General features: G+C 41.9%; 1 protein-coding gene and 1 long non-coding RNA gene across 7 annotated transcripts in view; one reads left to right on the top strand and one right to left on the bottom strand.

Annotated features, from left to right (window-relative positions):
- The window catches only part of USP9X (ubiquitin specific peptidase 9 X-linked), a 197,839-nt gene that overhangs the window by 129,453 nt on the left and 48,944 nt on the right, over positions 1–19,442 (bottom strand). For all 6 annotated transcript variants that reach the window (XM_056558938.1, XM_056558943.1, XM_056558942.1 and 3 more), the window contains exon 2: positions 4,681–4,934. In XM_056558938.1, coding sequence (XP_056414913.1) covers positions 4,681–4,776 — 96 coding nt within the window. In that variant the 5' untranslated portion in view covers positions 4,777–4,934. The remainder of the gene's footprint in view (positions 1–4,680; positions 4,935–19,442) is intronic.
- The window catches only part of LOC130356871 (uncharacterized), an 87,637-nt gene that overhangs the window by 48,425 nt on the left and 19,770 nt on the right, over positions 1–19,442 (top strand). The window lies entirely within an intron of this gene.

Raw genomic sequence — 19,442 nt, 5'->3', positions numbered from 1 at the left:
AGAGGCTTATCAGCCATGGGTTCCGGAGTTTGTTGGCAACTCCGGAATCCGGATTGACAATTCTGGATTCACTGAAATTGACTATTTCAGTTATTTTTTTTCAGTGACAGTTTTGTCAATCACATGGTGGCGCAGACAAATCTGTACGCCAGGCAGTTCATCACCCACCACCCTGATTCTGTTTTGGCCAGGCCCAATGAATGGTGCGCCATTGATGCAGCAGAGATGAGGACATTTTGGGGCCTCTTGCTGCATATGGGTCTGGTCAAAAAACCAAGTGTCAGACAGTACTGGAGAGGGGACATCCTCCACCAGACCCCGCTTTACAGTATGGTCATGGCACGGAGGCGGTTCGAGGCCATTCGGAAATGCCTGCATTATGCAGATAATGCGGCATGTCCGCCCCGAGGTGATCCTGCCAATGACCGGCTTTACAAAAAGTGAGGCCGGTCATCGATCACTTTGGGGCCAAATTTTTGGAGGCCTACATACCCCTCAGGGAGCTCTCGGTTGATGAGTCTCATCAGTTTTAAAGGGGAGACTCATCTTCCGCTAGTATATTCCCTCGAAGCGGGCGCGGTATGGCGTGAAGCTCTAAACTTGAGTGTACCCGGAGGTACTCTCACAAAGTTTAGAGTGTATGAGCGACGAGATTCCCGTATTGAACCCCCAGATTGTTCCCCCACTCTGGGTGTTAGCGGGAAAATAGTTTGGGAGCTTGTACACCCTTTGCTGGATAAGGGTTACCACGTGAATGTGGACAACTTTTATACCAGCATCCCTCTGTTCACATCCCTTGCCGCCAGATCCACGTCCGCTTGTGGGACCGTGCGGAAAAACCAGAGAGGCCTTCCTCTAAATTTCCTGCAGACACCTATGCCCAAGGGTGAGTCCCGTGCCCTTACCCATGAAAACCTGTTGCTGGTCAGGTATAAGGATAAGAGGGATGTCCTTATGCAGACAACTATTCATGGTAACGGCAGCTCACCTGTCCCTGTGCGAGGTACCACAACACCGGTCCTCAAGCCCGATTGTATTCTGGACTACAATCGGTATATGGGGGGAGTTGATCATTCTGATCAAGTCCTCAAGCCATACATGGCCATGCGGAAAACACAGGTATGGTACAAAAAAGTTGCGGTCTACTTGGTACAGGTTGCCATGTACAACGCTTTTGTACTGTCCCAGTACGCTGGCAACACAGGGACATTTCTCCAGTTCCAAGAAGAAGTCCTAAAGGTCCTGATCTTTGGCAACCGGGAAAGAGCAGGCCGGATTTCCCAAGGAACTGGAGTTATAGGTGCCAGGATCGTCCCAGGCCAACAGTTTCCAGGTGAGGTCCCCCACACTGGAAAGAAGGGACGATCCCAGCAAAAATGCTGAGTATGTAACAGGAGGGGAATTCGGAAGGACACCACCACTCAATGTGACACTTGCCCCGATCATCCGGGGCTCTGCATTAAAAACTGCTTCAGGGAGTATCACACTTCCATGCAGTACTAAATTTTTCCTTTTCATTTTCCATAATTTGACCCCAATGTATCAAGTCCAGAGTACATTCCAAATTATAACACCATAAAACCACTAAAGTCCCCCGTGCTGCCAGAACAGTTGACTCCCCTACATGTGACCCCATTTTGGAAATTACACCCCTCACAGAATTTAATAAGGGGTGCAGTGAGTATTTACACCCCACTGGCGTTTAACAGATATTTGGAACAGTGGGCTGTGCAAATGAAAAATTACATTTTTCATTTTCACGGACCACTGTTCCAAAAATCTGTCAGACACCTGTGGGGTGTAAATGCTCACTGTACCCCTTATTACGTGAGGGATGTAGTTTCCAAAATGGGGGGGGGGTCCATTGTTCTGGCACTATGGGGCTTTGTAAACACACGTGGCCTTCAATTACGGACAAATTTTCTCTTCAATATCCCAATGGCGCTCCTTTTCTGAGCAGAGCATTTTACATCCACACATGGGGTATGTTCTTACTCCGAAGAAATGGGGTTAAAAATTTTGGGGGGCGTTTTTCCTATTTTCCCTTGTGAAAATGAAAAATTTAGGGTAACAACAGCATTTTAGTGAAAATATATATTTTATTTTTTTTTTTTTTTTTTTTTCTTCATTTTTCCATCCAACTTTGAAGAATTTTCATTAAACACCTGTAGGGTGTTCAGGCTCACTATACCCTTTGTTACCCCTTGTCATCAGACCCCCCCTGGGCGTTTTCACAGGATGCCTGCTGAATGATTTCAGCAGGCATCCCGGTCCGATCCCCGCCCGGCGGGGGCCGGAATTCTCCATGACGTACGCGTACGTCATGGGTCCTTAAGTACCAGGGTGTCATGACGAACGGGTACGTCAAGAGTCCTTAAGGGGTTAAAGAGTACCTGTCAGAGCCAACAAAATATTTTTTTTTTTTTATACATCACTCAGTACCTAATCCTGACTATGTACATCTAATTTTTATGTGTCCAGCACCAGTTTGAATGGCTTCCTCAGTATGAAATACTGAAAATGTTCTAATGAAAGCAATTGCAAAAAGCTTTTGTATCTGACAGTACCCATTTAAGGTCAAAATGGGCTTGGTCCTTTAGGGGTCAAAAAAAAATTACCACCGCACAGGGACGTTAATGAGCAACGTCCCTGTGCGTCGTCGTCAAGGCAACGCCATTATTCCGGGGCCGAAGCGCGGAGAAGAGGCACCCACGGTGAAGATGGACAGCCCGGAACGACTATCCCTACCCACCGGAAGGTCCCTGCAGCACAGATGGCCCGGACCAGCTCACCCTAACGTCCCGGCGAGCGGAGGGAAGTACAAAACTAAAGGGGGGAGGGGGTCTGGATGACAATGAAGGCCCGGGCAGTGGTCTTTAACCTGCGGACCTCCAGATGTTTCAAAACTACAACTCCCAGCATTCCCGGACAGCCGATGGCTGGGAGTTGTAGTTTTGGAACGTCTGGAGGTCCGCAGGTTAAAGACCACTGTTAAATCAGACATTGACAAGCGGTGATGATGACAGGGTAATGATGATGAAGGGGGGGGGTGATGACAGGGTAATGATGAAGGGGGGGTTGATGACAGGGTAATGATGAAGGGGGGGATGATGACAGGGTAATGATGAAGGGGGGGGGGGATGAAGACAGGGTAATGATGAAGAGGGGAGATGAAGACAGGGTAATGATGAAGGGGGGAGATGAAGACAGGGTAATGATGAAGGGGGGATGAAGACCAGGTAATGATGAAGGGGGGGATGAAGACAGGGTAATGATGAAGGGGGGGGATGAAGACAGGGTAATGATGAAGGGGGGGGGATGAAGACAGGGTAATGATGAAGGGGGGGGGATGAAGACAGGGTAATGATGAAGGGGGGGGTGATGACAGGGTAATGATGAAGGGGGGATGATGACAGGGTAATGATGATGAGGTTGTTAATGACGAAGTTCTGGATGATGACATGGGGGGGGGATGATATATTTCCCACCCTAGGCTTATACTCGAGTCAATAACTTTCCTGGGTTTTTGGGGTGAAATTAGGGGCCTTGGCTTATATTCAGGTCGGCTTATACTCGAGTATATACGGTACACATGAAATACGCACAGGCAAACTGAGAAAAAAAAATACTTATTCCTCTAATGTTTGTATTAGGACGTACATTTATGCCCTGCAGTGTATTCTGTATGAAGCAAGTGCAGGAGTGATGGCTGCTATCAGCAGTCAGGATGCATCGCTAATTACAGACATAAGCTATCACTGTCGTGTCTGTGGTTAACCCTTTAAGATGCCAAGATCAATGCAACCAAAAGGAAAAAATGACAGGTGCCAGTGGGTTTGGGGCACTCATCGGATTCTCCACAGTGCAACTGGAGTGGTCCGAGGAATATAAATGCCAGCTGGATATACAAGAAGGGCGTCAATATCACTGATCAATGGTATACTAGGTCATAGTATTTAACAGTAAGAGCAGTTGCTTATAATAGTCACCCCCAAGGAAGCAGTGTAAAATTAAAATAAAAACATACATAAAAGCCCCTATCATTCAAAAAATATCAAATGTCAGAATTGATGATCATTGTTCTCATTTCAGAGAAAAAAAAAAGTCAGATTTAGAAAAGTCCAATCAAAACTCAAATTGTAACCATAAAAACTAATCAGAAAAATAAGTAAGGGTGAATATAGGGTAATTTTACATATACTTGTTACTAGTACAAATACAGGAAAACTCTTTATGTGAGTATCATTTTAATTTGATTTAACTACAGAATAAAGAAACTTTCAGTTTTACTATATAGTGAACATGGCCAATCTTTGTTTCACATTCTGGTGAAGCAGCACCAGGAAGTGAAGCGCAGCCATGATAACAATAGCTGTGGTGGAGCAAGTGAGGCAAGTACAGGTTTATTTCCTTTCCTTTAATCAGACAAATTTAAAAATAAAAACATTTTTGCCACACAATGGCCGAAAAATCAAGCAAGCCCTGAGTGGTAAGGTGAAGAGGCCACCGGTAACATTACTTTCTACCCCATTTCCAGAAAATGTTTTCAAGCTCCAAAAACGTCCTTACCACATTCATCTATACAGGAAGATCATATACAAAAGAAGAAAACAGTGAGTAAAAGGAGTTGGACTTAATACTAAGACAATATAAGAAATGCAATAAACCTGAGATTCAAACCTGATTCTGTTGGAGTGGAGGCTGGGACTGTCCATCGGGAGCCTGGCCCTGGCTTTCATTCCCTCCAACTGGAGAGCCACGGGTCGTGGCTGTCATACTCGACACAGGGCAGATCTTTGCAATTTTGTCTGTTTACGTAGCAGTTGTAAGAGAAGAAATTATAGTCTCTTTAATAAAGAAGACAAGCCGGCATATGTCTGTCTTACGAAGCTCCACCTCAAACACAGAACGTTTTGCAGAGACCATTGCATAACCTGTTCGGGAGAAAAATATTACATTAATTTTGAGATTCAGAAATATGCATTTAATAGAAAAGGCCTTTAAAACAGGGCATTACTAACTGGAGTTCACATTAATTTCCTCAGAAAATAAATGGGTGTCTCATGTTGCACATGTAGACAGCATAACCCAAAACCATTGTGGGCCACAGTGCTGTTAGGAACATAGCTCAGCTTAAAGGATTTTATTACAGGAGGGAGACTCACATTATGAAATTCTCTCTTTACTGATTTCTAAATAGCAGCAAACAAAAGGTTAACATTTGTATATAACATAACAGGTAAGTATAATGGTATAATCCAGGTATTATATAAGGAACCAACGAATAGACCACTTCCTCTTTCTTTGTTGCTAATCAAGGATAAGTACTGCTCTAAAACATTTCTCCCGCACCATTTATCATTCCTTATCAATTCATATATATTTATTCATTTATCTCATTAGTCCCCCTTTTTAATTTATACTATTATTTAACCCAAAACATTTTATTTATCTGCACAGTATATATAACCCCTTAAGGACTCAGCGGCTTTCAATTCGTTTTTTCCTCCTTACCTTTTAACAATCATAACCCTTTAAATTTTCCACCTAAAAATCCATATGATGGCTCTTTTTTTTGCCACAAATTGTACTTTATAATGACGTCATTTTACCCAAAAATCTACGGTGAAACGGAAAAATAATCATTGTGCGACAAAATTTTAGAAAAAACACCATTCTGTAACTTTTTGTGGGGACTCAGTTTTTACGCAGTGCATTTTTTGGTAAAAATGACACATTCTGTAGGTCCATATGGTTAAAATGATACCCTACTTATATAGGTTTGATTTTGTCGTACTTCTGGAAAAATTCATAACTACATGCAGGAAAATTTTTACATTTAAAAATGTCCTATGAGACCTATAACTTATTTTTCCGCATATGGGTATGTAGGAGGGCTCAATTTTTGCGATGTGATCCGACGTTTTTATCGGTACCATTTTTGTTTTGATCAAACTTTTTGATCGCTTTTTATTAATTTTTTAAAATGGTATAATAAGTGACCAACAATACGCTATTTTGGAATTTGGAATTTTTTTTCTACGTGTACGCCATTGATTGTTCGGTTTAATTAACAATATATTTTTATAGTTTGGACATTTATGCATGGGGCGATACCACGTTTATATTTTTTTTATTTACATAGTTTTTTTTTTATGGGAAAAGGGGGGTGATTCTGACTTATTAGGGAAGGGGTTAAATCACATTTATTAACACTTTTTTCTTCTGCAATGTTATAGCCCCATAGGGGGCTATAACATTGCACACACTGATTTCCTACACTGACCACTGCCATACATTAACATGTCATTGATCAGTGTTATCGCCCGTCTACTGCTCCTGCCTGGATCTCAGGCACGGAGCAGTCATTCGGCGATCGAACACGCAGGAGGCAGATAGGGATCCTCTTGGTGTCCTGCAAGCAGTTCGGATGCCGATATTTCACCCGAACAACCCGACTGAGCTGCCGGGCATCAACGTTAATACCGGGCATCACCGTGATCGGTGATGTCCAGTATTAGCCGTGGGTCCAGTTGATGGCCGCCAGGACCGACCTGATATGACGCATGACCCCACATTATATCACGGGAGCCGGCGCAGGACGTAAATATACTTCACATTCACTTAGTCTTTGCATTGTGTGTCTGTGTGTGCCACACTAAGCATGGACAACAGAAAGAGGAGAAGAGAACGGTCTGAGAACTTGAGAACCAAAATTGGGGAAAAATATCAACAATCTCAAAGTTACAAGTCCATCTCCAGAGATCTAGATTTGCCTTTGTCCACAGTGCGCAACATTATCAAAAAGTTTGCAACCCATGGCACTGTAGCTAATCTCCCTGGGCGTGCACAGAAGAGAAAAACTGATTAAAGGTGTCAACGCAGGATAGTCTGGATGGTGGATAAGCAGCCCCAAATAAGTTCCAAAGATATTCAAGCTGTCCTGCAGGCTCAGGGAGCATCAGTGTCAGAACAAACTATCCGTCGACATTTAAATGAAAAGAAACGCTATGGAAGGAGACCCAGGAGGACCCCACTGCTGACACAGAGACATAAAAAAGCAAGACTAAATTCTGCCAAAATGAACTTTAGTAACTTGAGGTTCAATGATGTTTTAGGGTTGTTTTGCTACCTCTGGACGCCTTGAATATGTGCAAGGCATCATGAAATCTGAGGACTGTCAACGGATTTTGGGTCACACTGTACAGCCCAATGTCAGAAAGCTTGGGTCTTCCAGCAGGACAATGACCCCAAACAGACGTCAAAAAGTACCCAGAAATGGATGGCAACAAAGCGCTCGAGAGTTCTTAAGTGGCCAGCAATGAGTCCAGATCTAAATCCCATTGATCGTCTTTGGAGAGATCTTAAAATTGCTGTTGGGAAAAGGCACCCTTCCAATAAGAGAGACCTGGAGCAGTTTGCAAAGGAAGAGTGGTCCAACACAAAGGGAATAAACATGTGTATAGCAAAACATGTGTTACTGCAATCCTTTTGTGTAAGAAACACTTAATTTTCTTGACAAATTTCAGGGGTGCCCACATTTACGGCCATGATTTTTATACAGCGTGTTTATGTGTGTATAGCGTTATTAGTCATCATTATCCAGCATAGTTTAATTATATTACACTCTGTATATATGTAAATATTCATCATTCATATTAGTTGATACTAGGGCTGCACGATATATCGCAATCCCAATCAAATCATGATATCTAGGGATTGTGATATGTCGATACAGCCCAAAAACGTGCGATTATACAGTGGGTCGCACAATGAAGGGGCCAGCCGGGCCGCACAGGAGCAGACAATTAAACAAGGGAGCAGAGCCGGGCTCCGGTGGCAAGTTAGCTCCCTGCAGCGCGGCCCGGTCCCTGTGCGGCCGACTGACTCTCTCTCCTCCCAGCAGTGCACAGCACTGGGAAGTGAATTAACCCCACCATGGCTGGCCGCCGTTAATAAATGGCTCTCTTCATGCTGGCCAATGCCGGACATCACCGATCCGAGTGATGTCCAGCATTAACCTTTTAGACACAGCGATCAAAGCTGATTGCACCGTCTAAAATGCCGAAGTGACTGCCGGTAGCTCAGAGGAGTTGATAGGGACACTGATCAATACAAAAATAGTACCACTAAAAACTACAGATCACGGCACAAAAAAAGCCCTCAAACCGCCCCGTACGCGGAAAAATAAAAGTTATAGGGGTGAGAAGATGACAATTTTAAATGTATACATTTTCCTGCAAGTAGTTATGATTTTTTCCAGAAGTACAACAAAATCAAACCTATATAAGTCGGGTATCATTTTAATCGTATGGACCTACAGAATAAAGATAAGTTGTCATTTTTACCGAAGAATGTACTTCGTAGAATCGGAAGCCCCCCAAAGATAGAAAATTTTGCTTTTTCTTCAATTTTGTTGCACAATGATTTATTTTTTTCCATTTCGTCGTAGTCGTAGATTTTTGGGTAAAATGACTGATGTCATTACAAAGTAGAATTGGTGGTGCAAAAAATAAGCCATCATATGGATTTTTAGGTGCAAAATTGATCGCATTATGATTTTTAAAAGGAAAGGAGGAAAAAATGAAAGTGCAAAAATGGAAAAAACCCTGGTCCTTAAGGTGTTAAAGAAACTAGCTCTAGAAAGTTAAACAGATCTGTAAATTACTTCTAATAAAAAAATCTTTATCCTTCCTGTACTACTTAGCTGCTGTATGCTCCACAGGAAGTTCTTTTCTTTTTTAATTTCCTTTCTGTCTGACCACAGTGCTCTCTGCTGACACCTCTGTCTATGTCAGGAACTGTCCAGAGCAGGAGAGGTTTGCTATGGGTAATTGTTCCTGCTCTGGACAGTTCCTGACATGGACAGAGGTGTCAGCAGAGAGCACTGTGGTCAGGCAGAAAAGAACTTCAAAAAGAAAAGAACTTCCCGTGGAGCCTACAGCAGCTGATAAGTACTGGAAGGGTTAAGATTTTTTAAATAGAAGTAATTTACAAATCTGTTTCACTTTCTGGCACCATTGGATTTAAAAAAAAAAAAAATGTAAAAATAAATTTCCACCGGGTACACCTTTACATCTTGGCTCAATGGATCTAAGTTGGTGACTAACAAATGTGAAAAAAAAAAAAAAATGCATCAAATCTGTTGTGTGTGGTGGTGCAGATTTGTTAGTCACCAAATTTTTCGAGCACACAAAACAATAGAGAAACAAAGACTCATTCACAATAGGTTAAAGATTATTATTTGGTCATTCAAAGTAATGAAAGGCCATTTCTCGCTTCTATTGTAACATTGGCTCTAAAAAGAAAAAAGTGCACACAAAAGGGGGAGATTTATCAATAGGTGTCTGTGTGCAGCCACTTCACAGCCTTTTTTCTTGCTGTGTTTTTTTAGCTAATGTGCACCAAATTTATCAAAAACAGTGAAGATTCATATATTTAGCTGTACTTGCTGTAGAGGTCACTTTTCTAAGACAAGGCAGAGATTGAATGAATTTAACAAAGCCCGTTAATAAATCTCGTCCACTGCATAGTCATAATTGAAGCACTGCATTTCACAGTCACATTTGCTAAAGTTATTGATTTTGAAATTGCGCCAAATTTCAGCCAATAAAATGTTAGGAAGGCAATGAAAGAAGGCCGGTAATGACCGACATCGGGGGATCCGATCATCTGTAATAGCGGACATAAGTGTTAAAAAAAAAAAAAAGTTGAAAAAGGTAAAAATCCCCTCCTCCAAAAAAAATTGTCAGTTTTCCCCATTTTACCCCCAAAAAGCGTACATTTTTTTTAGAAACATATTTGGTATCGCTGCGCGCGTAAATGTCCGATCTATCACAATATAATGTTAATGATCCCGTACGGTGTAAACTTAAAAAATTAAAAATAAAAATCCAAAAATGCTGCTTTTTTTGTCACATTTTATTCCCAAAAAAAAAATTATAAAAAATTCTCTAAAAGTTTTATATATGCAAATGTCGTATAAATAAAAAGAACAGATGGCGGCACAAAAAATGAGCCCTCATACCGCCCTATATATGGAAAAATTTTAAAGTTATAGGTGGTCAAATTAGGGCAATTTTACATTACTGATTTTGTACAAAAGGTTTTAGATTTTTTTTTTTTTTTTTTTTTTTTAAGCGGTACAAAAATATAAAAGTATCTAGCCATGGGAATCATTTTAATCGTATTGGACAACAGAATAAAGAACACATCATTTCTACCGTAAAGTGTACAGTATGAAAACGAAACCCAAAATGTGCAAAACTGTTTTCATTTAAATTTCCTCCCCAAAAAAAAAAAATTTGGGGGGGTTCGCTGTACATTTTATGGTAAAATTTGAGGTTTCATTAAAGTACAATTGGTCATGTAAAAAACAAGCCCTTATATGGAAATATAAGAGAGTTATGAATTTTAGAAGACGAGGAGGAAAAAAACAAAAACGCAAAAATACAATTGGCTTGGCCCTTAAAGGGGTACTCCGCCCCTAGACATCTTATCCCCTATCCAAAAGGGTAGGGGATAAGATGTCAGATGGCCGTGGTCCCGCTGCTGAGGACCCCCGGGATTGCCACTGCGGCAGCCTGCTATCATTACTGCACAGAGCGAGTTCGCTCTGTGCGTATTGACGGGCGATACAAGAGACAGAGCAGAGTGACATCATGGCTCCGCCCCCTCGTGACATCACGGCCCGCCCCCTTAATGCAAGTCTATGGCAGGGGCATGACAACCGCCACGCCCCCTCCCATAGTCTCATATTGAGGGGGCAGGCTGTGACTTCACGAGGGGCAGAGCCATGACATAACGATGCTCCGGCCCCTGTATTGCCCGTCATTACGTGCAGAGCGAACACGCTCTGTGCAGTAATGAAAGCGGACTGCCACAGCGGCAATCCCGGGGATCCTCAGTAGCGGGACCTCGGCGATCTGACATCTTATCCCCTATCCTTTGGATAGGGGATAAAATGGTTAGGGGCGGAGTACCCCTTTAAGTCCCGGGGGGGGGGGGGACGCGCCGATCTGACATCTCATCCCCCTATCCTTTGGATAGGGGATAAGATGTCTAGGGGCGGAGTACCCCTTTAAGGACGCAAGGTTTTTCCATTTTAATTTTTTCCTCATCACCTTCCAAAAATCATAACGCTTTCAATTTTGCACATAAAATTCCATATGATGGCTTATTTTTTGTGCCACCAATTCTTCTTTGCAGTGACAGTCATTTAACCAAAAAATCCACAGCAAAATGGAAAAATTCATTGTGCGACCAAATTGAAGAAGCCATTTTGTAACTTTTGGGGGCTTCCGTTTCTATGCAGGGGTTAATAGAAACGGGGGGTTCTATGCAAAGGGTTAATAGCGCACGGCACAACGATGGTGCCGCACACTATTAGCCCAGGATCACGGTTATCATTAGCCACCAGGACAGACCCGGAATGACGCAGGGTCATGGCATTTTAAGTAACGGGATCGGGCATACAGGTACGCCCTACGTCCTTCAGAGGTTAAGGACCACAGGTTTTTTCCATTTTTGCACTTTCGTTTATTTCTCTCACCTTCTAAAATCATAATGCTTTCAATTTTCCACCTACAGACCCATATGAGGGCTTGTTTTTTGCATCACCAAATTTACTTTGTAATTACATGAATAATTTCCCCATAAAATCTACAGCGAAACCAGAAAAAAAAATATTTGTGGGGCTAAAATGAAATAAAAACTGCATTTTGTAAATTTTGGATGCTTCCGCTTCTACGCAGTGCATTTTTCAGTAAAAATGACACGTTTTCTTTATTCTGTAGGTCCATACAAATGAAATGATACCAAACTTCTATAGGTTTGATTTTGTTTTACTTCTGTTAACCCCTTAAGGACCGGGGTTTTTTCCGTTTTTGCATTTTCGTTTTTTGCTCCTTTCTTTTAAAAAATCATAACTCTTTCAATTTTGCACCTAAAAATCCATACGATTGCTTATGTTTTGCGCCACCAATTCTACTTTGTAATGACGTCAGTCATTTTTCCCAAAAATCTACGGTGAAATGGAAAAAAAAAAAATTGTGCGACTAAATTGAAAAAAAAAACCGCTGTTTGGTAACTTTTGGTGGCTTCCGTTTCTACGTAGTACATTTTTCGGTATAAATTACACCTTATCTTTATTCTGTAGGTCCATACGATTAAAATGATACCCTACTTATATAGGTTTGATTTTGTCGGACTTCTGGAAAAAAATCATAACTAAATGCAGGAAAATTAATACGTTTAAAAATGTCATCTTCTGACCCCTATAACTTTTTTATTTTTCCGTGTATGGGCCGGTATGAGGGCTCATTTTTTGCGCCGTGATCTGAAGTTTTTAACGGTACCATTTTTGCACTGATAGGACTTATTGGTCGCTTTTTATTAATTTTTAAATGATATAACTTTGGAATAACTTTGGAATTTTTTTGCGCGTACGCCATTGACCGAGCGGTTTAATCAACGATATATTTTTATAATTCGGACATTTCCACACGCGGTGATACCATATATGTTTATTTTTATTTACACTGTTTTTATTTTTATGGGAAAAGGGGGGTGATTCAAACTTTTAATAGGGGAGGGGTTAAATGATTCATTCACTTTATTTTTTCACTTTATTTTTGCAGTGTTATAGCTCCCATAGGGACCTATAACACTGCACACACTGATCTTTTACATTGATCACTGGTTTCTCATAAGAAACCAGTGATCGATGATTCTGCCCCTTGACTGCTCATGCCTGGATCTCAGGCACTGAGCAGTCATTCGGCGATCGGACAGCGAGGAGGCAGGTAGGGACCCTCCCGCTGTCCTGTAAGCTGTTCAGGCGAGGCAGAGTCAGGGCCTCAGTAGGGGGAGATCGTGGGTGGTCAGACCACAGATACGGGATAAATTTCTTAGCACTGGACATCTTTAATAGCTATAACTTATTTTTTCCTCTACACACCTATTTGAGGGCATTTTTTTTTTTTACAGAACTTAAACTGTACTTTGTAATGACTACCTTCATTTTTCCATAACATACTTTGTACCCTGTTTCAAATTTGGGGGTGGCTTCTTTTTTACGCCGTTCATGATTACAACAATATTTAATTTGTACAGTCATGTTTTTATGTTTTACTACTAAATTAGGATTTAGGCAATTTTTTTTTACTATGATCTGTTTTTATAGGTACCCCTTTGGTACTAATCAGACTATCAATTTTTTAATTTCAAGGGATTTAAATTTAAAAAAAAACTTCATTTTATTACATTTTGTAGGCAAGCAGCTGATATAAAATGGGAAAAGGTGGGTGATAGACATTTTATTATGGAAAGCGTTAATTTATAACCCCGGATATGGATCAATGCAGTTCCTATTTCCTACATTGATGCATGAAATCGGCAGTCTATTGGAAGAGCCTGCCCCAGATAATAGTAGCATATTAGCAGCCACGGAGGCTAAGGTAAACGCTTTGGTTGCTGCAACAACAGATCTCTTGGCTGCAATAACACCACAGCCAGGAGATGCGACCCACTGCACCACTAAGGGTTCATCTCCCATGCAATTAAATGCCACTGTCAACTTTCAAGTGTTAAAGGAGTACTCCGGCACGCACTTTTTTCCTTTTATCCCGTCCGGGCTGCAAAATAAAAGAAAACACACTTTCTCTTACCTGCCAACGAGCCCCCGGAGCTCCGGTACACTCCGGTACAGGTGTTCGGTCCCCGGGCTGTATTCTTCTTACTTCCTGTTAGCCCGGCACGTCACATGGAGCTTCAGCCTATCACCAGCCGAGGCGGGACATCGCTGCGGCTGGTGATCGGCTGAAGCTCCATGTGACGTGCCGGGCTAACAGGAAGTAAGAAGAATACAGCCCGGGGACCGAGCACCTGTACCGGAGTGTACCGGAGCTCCGGGGGCTCGTTGGCAGGTAAGAGAAAGTGTGTTTTCTTTTATTTTGCAGCCCGGACGGGATAAAAAGAAAAAAGTGCGCGCTGGAGTACTCCTTTAATAGCCACCCACATGTCACTTTTAGCAACACAATGAAGTATGGGAACATACTAATACTAAAATAAAATCTGCTGTCACATGTTCACCCATTTAGGTTTTTGGCTGATAATATCTTCTAGTATAGTCTGCTGTCAGGGATCAGTGATCTCCCTGAGCATAACTCTGAACACAGTAATAGCAATTGAAAGGCACTATATAGCAAAAAGTTATAAAAATCACCAATTTCCCATTTAACAAAGTAAAAAAAAAACTAAAGTTATGGTTCTTAAAGGGGACACTCCAGTGGGAAACATTTTCAAATCAAATGGTGCCAGACAGTTAAATTTACATTATTTCCATCAAAAATAGTAACCTTAACCGTACTAATCAGCTGCTGTATCCTCCAAAGTTGTGTGGTTCTTTTCAGTCTGACCACAGTGCTCTCTGCTGATGCTGACACCTCTGTCCAAGTCAGAACCTGTCCAGAGCAGGGGAAAATCCCCATAGCAAACTTCTCCTGCTCTGGACAGTTCCTGACATGGATAGAGGTGTAAGAAGAGAAAACTGTGGTAAGCCTGGAAAAAAACTACACAACTTCCTCTGGAGCATACAGCAGCTGATAAGTACTGGAAGGATTAGGATTTTTAAATAGACGTAATTTACAAATCTGTTTAACTTTCTGGAACCAGTTGATTTGAAAACATTTCATTTTCCACCGCAGTATCCCTTTTAAGTGTACGTAGCTCAACCGCAGCACATTTCACACTGCTAATTCTGCTATGAGCGGGAACCCCACTGCAGCCCTATGTGTGCAGTATGGTTTAGAGGTGGGCCCGCACAGTCACGTCAGAGCTGGGCCCGCCTCCAAACCTTACAGCACAGGGGTGTGGAAATAAAAAAAAATAAAACAAAAACACAACATGTCCGAGGGACTAGAACAGAACACAATCTACTTGTCCCTCAAGAAAATCCACTTGTCCTGGTAGACAAAATAATTTCAACCAAAGTAGTATGTAAATAAGGTCTTTATTAGTTTCTGCAATTTCGTTTTTTCCTCCTCGCTCTATAATAGCCATAACTATTATTTTTCCATCTACATATTCTGCTTGTTTGTTGAGAGACTAATTTTACTTTGTATTGACACCTTTCATGTTTCCATAACTTAAGCTCTGAAACAAAAAAACAAAAATAATTAATTGTGAGGTCAAGTAATTTTTCTGCCATTCACTTTGTGGTCAAACTTACATGTTATTTTAATACTTAAAAATCTGAAAAGCAAAAGAGGGAAGACCGGCGGGAAGGCGCCTAGTGTGATACCGTTGATAGGTGGGGGGGGGGGGGGTTAGTCGAAGAGTAGGTAATGGATGCTCACCTTGAGCGAGCAAAAAACTCGCATGTAGACCAACAGTGGGGTTAGTGGTATAGATTATAGCCCACCAGATGCAGCTGCTAAGCCCAGGGTACAGGACAAGGACTAGCCAGTCCTGGAGAGATATGCAGAAGCGAGGAAGAAAAAACCCTTTCAAAGGGTGCTGCTGTTGTCCGTGCACTCAGTCACTCTAGGGTGCTGTACAGACGCAGCGGTCGGTGAGGTAGATGCGGCGGCGGTGACAGATTGTTTGGCCGCCGCATCTACCTCACCGACCGCCGCGTCTGTACAGCGCCCTGGAGTGACCGAGCGCATGGACAACAGCAGCGCCCTTTGAAAGGGTTTTTTCTTCCTCGCTTCTGCATTTTAATACTTTAGGTCGGCCTGATTACACCAATACCAAATTTGTATAGTTTGTCATGTTTTACTAAACTTTAACTTATTCATTTTTGAAAAAAAAATTCCTGACCCCTATAACATTTTTATTTTTCCATATTTTGGGCCGTAATCTGCTGTTTGTATCGGTGCCCTTTTGGTATTGATCAGAGTTTTTGAACACAACTTTTGTTTTTCAGATATGATATAAACAAAAGACACAAATCTGGGATTTGGTATTTTTTATATGTTAACGCCATTGACAGTATGGGACACTGTTATATTTTAATAGTTTGGACGATCACGCACGCGCCAATACCAAATACTAGGGATCGACCGATATTGATTTTTTAGGGCAGATGCCAATAATCTGTGACCTTTCAGGCAGATAGCCGATAACTTATACCAATATTAGCCAGAAGTAGCACGGACCCCGGGAACAGGTAATTATAAAGCCGGGGATGGGGGAGGCAATGAGGCAGCGGCGGAGGTCTCTGGTCCGGGAGGCGGGGCAGGGCATTATCGGCATATCGGCAAGGTAATTGCGGATACCGATAATGTCCAAAATCATGAATATCGTCCGATTATATCGGCCAAACCGATAATCGGTCGATCCCCACCAAATACATTTTTATTATGTTAACATTTTTATATGGAAAATGGGAAAAGGAGGGGTGATATGAACTTTTAATATGGAAAGGGTTAATGGGGTTTAAAAAAACTTATTTCTTAATTTTTTTATACACTTTATTAGGAGGAATCATTAGATTCCTCATACAGATCAATGCAGTACTATTGAACTCCACTGATCTTACGTAATTTAGCGGGCTCAAGTCGGGAGCCCGCTCCAAACATCCTGAGCACCGGTGTGAGGTGCACACTTGTGTCCAATGCAAGTCTGTGTCCGCTCCTGCACCTCACATCGTTATTCTAAAAATAAAAATATTTTTCATAGATTTAGCCCTGCTTGCGCGATACAGAGCTAAATCTATGAAAAAATTCACCTGCCCGGCGCCCGGAACTGCATGTCCCAAGCGTTGGACGATATGATTTCCAGAACCCTGCAGCACACACAGGGCTGCAGCGGGGTAGCTCTATGTGTCTGCTCATAGAATGTGCAGCATATGTCTCACTGCACAGTGTATTTCCCGAGTCAGGAAATACGCTGCAGATCACTATTTCTGACCCTACCCATAACTCCTTGGGGACGGAGCCCATTATAACCCTAAGGACGGGAGCATTTTTTGCAATTCTGACCACTGTCACTTTAAGCATTAATAACTCTGGGATGCTTTTTCTTTTCATTCTGATTCAGAGATTGTTTTTTTCGTGACATATTCTACTTTATGTTAGTGGTAAATTTTTGTCGATACTTGCATCATTTCTTGGTGAAAAATTCCCAAATTTGATGAAAAAATTGAAAACTTTGCATTTTTCTAACTTTGAAGCTCTCTGCTTGTAAGGAAAATAAACATTCTAAATAAATAATATTTTGATTCACATATACAATATGTCTATGTTTGCATCATAAAGTTGACATGTTTTTACTTTTGGAAAACAGAGGGCTTAAAAGTTCAGAAGCAATTTTCCAATTTTTCACAAAATTTTCAAAATCGGAATTTTTCAGGGGCCAGTTCAGTTTTGAAGTGGATTTGAAGGGCCTTCATATTAGAAATAACCCATAAATTACCCCATTATAAAAACTGCACCCCTCAAAGTATTCAAGATGACATTCAGTAAGTTTGCTGCTATTCTTGTGAAACACCTAAAGAGTTAACAAAGTGAAGGAGAAAATTCAAAACTTAATTTCTTTACACTCGCATGTTCTTGTAGACCCAGTTTCTGAAATTTTACAAGAAAAAAGCCCCCCAAAATTTGTAACCCAATTTCTCTTGAGTATGGAAATACCTCATATGTGTATGTCAAGTGTTCGGCGGGCGCAGTAGAGGGCTCAGAAGGGAAGGAGCGACAATGGGATTTTGGAGAGTGAATTTTGCTGAAATGGTTTTTGGGGGCATGTCACATTTAGGAAGCCCCTATGGTGCCAGAACAGCAACAAAAAAAACAAAAAAAAAACACATGGCATACTATTTTGGAAACTACACCCCTCATGGCACGTAACAAGGGGTCCGGTGAGCCTTAACACCCCACAGGTGTTTGACGACTTTTCGTTAAATTCGGATGTGTAAATGAAAAAAAAAAAAATATTTCACAAAAGTGCAGGTTTTTTTCCCCCAAATTTACCATTTCTACAAAGGGTAATGGGAGAAAAATCCCCCCAAAATTTGTAACGCAATTTCTCCCGAGTACGGAGATACCCCATGTGTGGCCCTTAACTGTTGCCTTGAAATACGACAGGGCTCTGAAGTGAGAGAGCTCCATGCACATTTAAGGCCTGAATAAGGAATTTGCAATAGGGGTGGACCCGGTTACAAGGATGGGGCTTGTCTCCACCAAAACCCTACAGTAGTGTCTCCCACAGGGTGCCTTCAGCTGTTGCAAGACTCCCAGCCTGCCAGGACAGTCTATGGCTGTCTGGCAACACTGGGAGTTGTGGTTTTGCAACAGCTGGAGGCGCCGTTAAGGAAACACTGCCGTATGAGACGTTTTTCATTTTTATTGGGGGGGGCGACGTGTAAGGGGGTGTATGTGTAGTGTTTTACTTTTTATTATTTGTTAGTGTAGTGTTTTTAGGGTACATTCACACAGGCAGGGGTTCACAGTAAGTTTCCTTGAAGGAAACCCATTGTAAACCAGCCCGTGTGAATGTACCCTGTACATTCACATGGGGGGGGGGGGGGGCAAACCTTCAGCTGTGGCAAAATGACAACTCGCAAAATGCACTGACAGACCGTACATGCTGGGAGTTGTAGTTTTACGACAGCTGTAGGCACACTGGTGGGGAACCACTGAGTTAGAAAACAGACTCTAGCTCAGTGATTTCAACCCATGTGCCTCCTGCTGTCGCAAGACTACAACTCCCAGCATGTACGGTCTGTCATTGCACTCTGGGAGTTATAGTTTTGCAACAGCTGGAGGCAAAAGGGTTGGAATCACTGAGTTAGGAAACAGACTCTAGCTCAGTGTTTCCCAACCAGTGTGCCTACAGCTGTTGCAAAACTACAATTCCCAGCATGCCCGTACAGTCAGGGATGCTGGGCGTTTAGTTCTGCAATATCTGGCCCTTCAGATGTTGCAGAACTACAACTCCCAGCATGCCTGGACAGTCTGGGCATGCTAGGAGTTGTAGTTATGCAACAACTTGGGAAGAACAGTGGCCTCCAAACTGTAGCCCTCCAGATGTTGCAAAACTACAACTCCAAGCATGCCCAGGTAATTGCCGATACCGATAAAGCCCAAAATCGTGATTATCGGCCGATAATATCGGCCATACCGATAATCGGTCGATCCCTACTTCTGGCCCCTAACTTATTTTCCCGCGTATGGGGCAGTGTGAGGGCCCATTTTTAGCGTTGTGATCTGAAGTTTTTAGCGGTACCATTTTTGTATTGATCGGACTTATTGATCGCTTTTTATTCATTTTTTTCAGGATATAAAAAAAGTGACCAAAAAGAACATTATTTTGGACTTTGGAATTTTTTTGAGCGTACGCCATTGACCGTGCGGCTTAATGATATATTTTTCTAATTAGGACATAGGGGGCTATAACACTGCACACACTGATCTTTTACATTTATCAATGGTTTCTCATAG

Source organism: Hyla sarda, chromosome 2, assembly GCF_029499605.1.
Source record: "Hyla sarda isolate aHylSar1 chromosome 2, aHylSar1.hap1, whole genome shotgun sequence".
Taxonomy (NCBI): domain Eukaryota; kingdom Metazoa; phylum Chordata; class Amphibia; order Anura; family Hylidae; genus Hyla; species Hyla sarda.
Note: the sequence above shows the minus strand (reverse complement) of the source record. Positions and strands in the feature narration are given on the sequence as shown.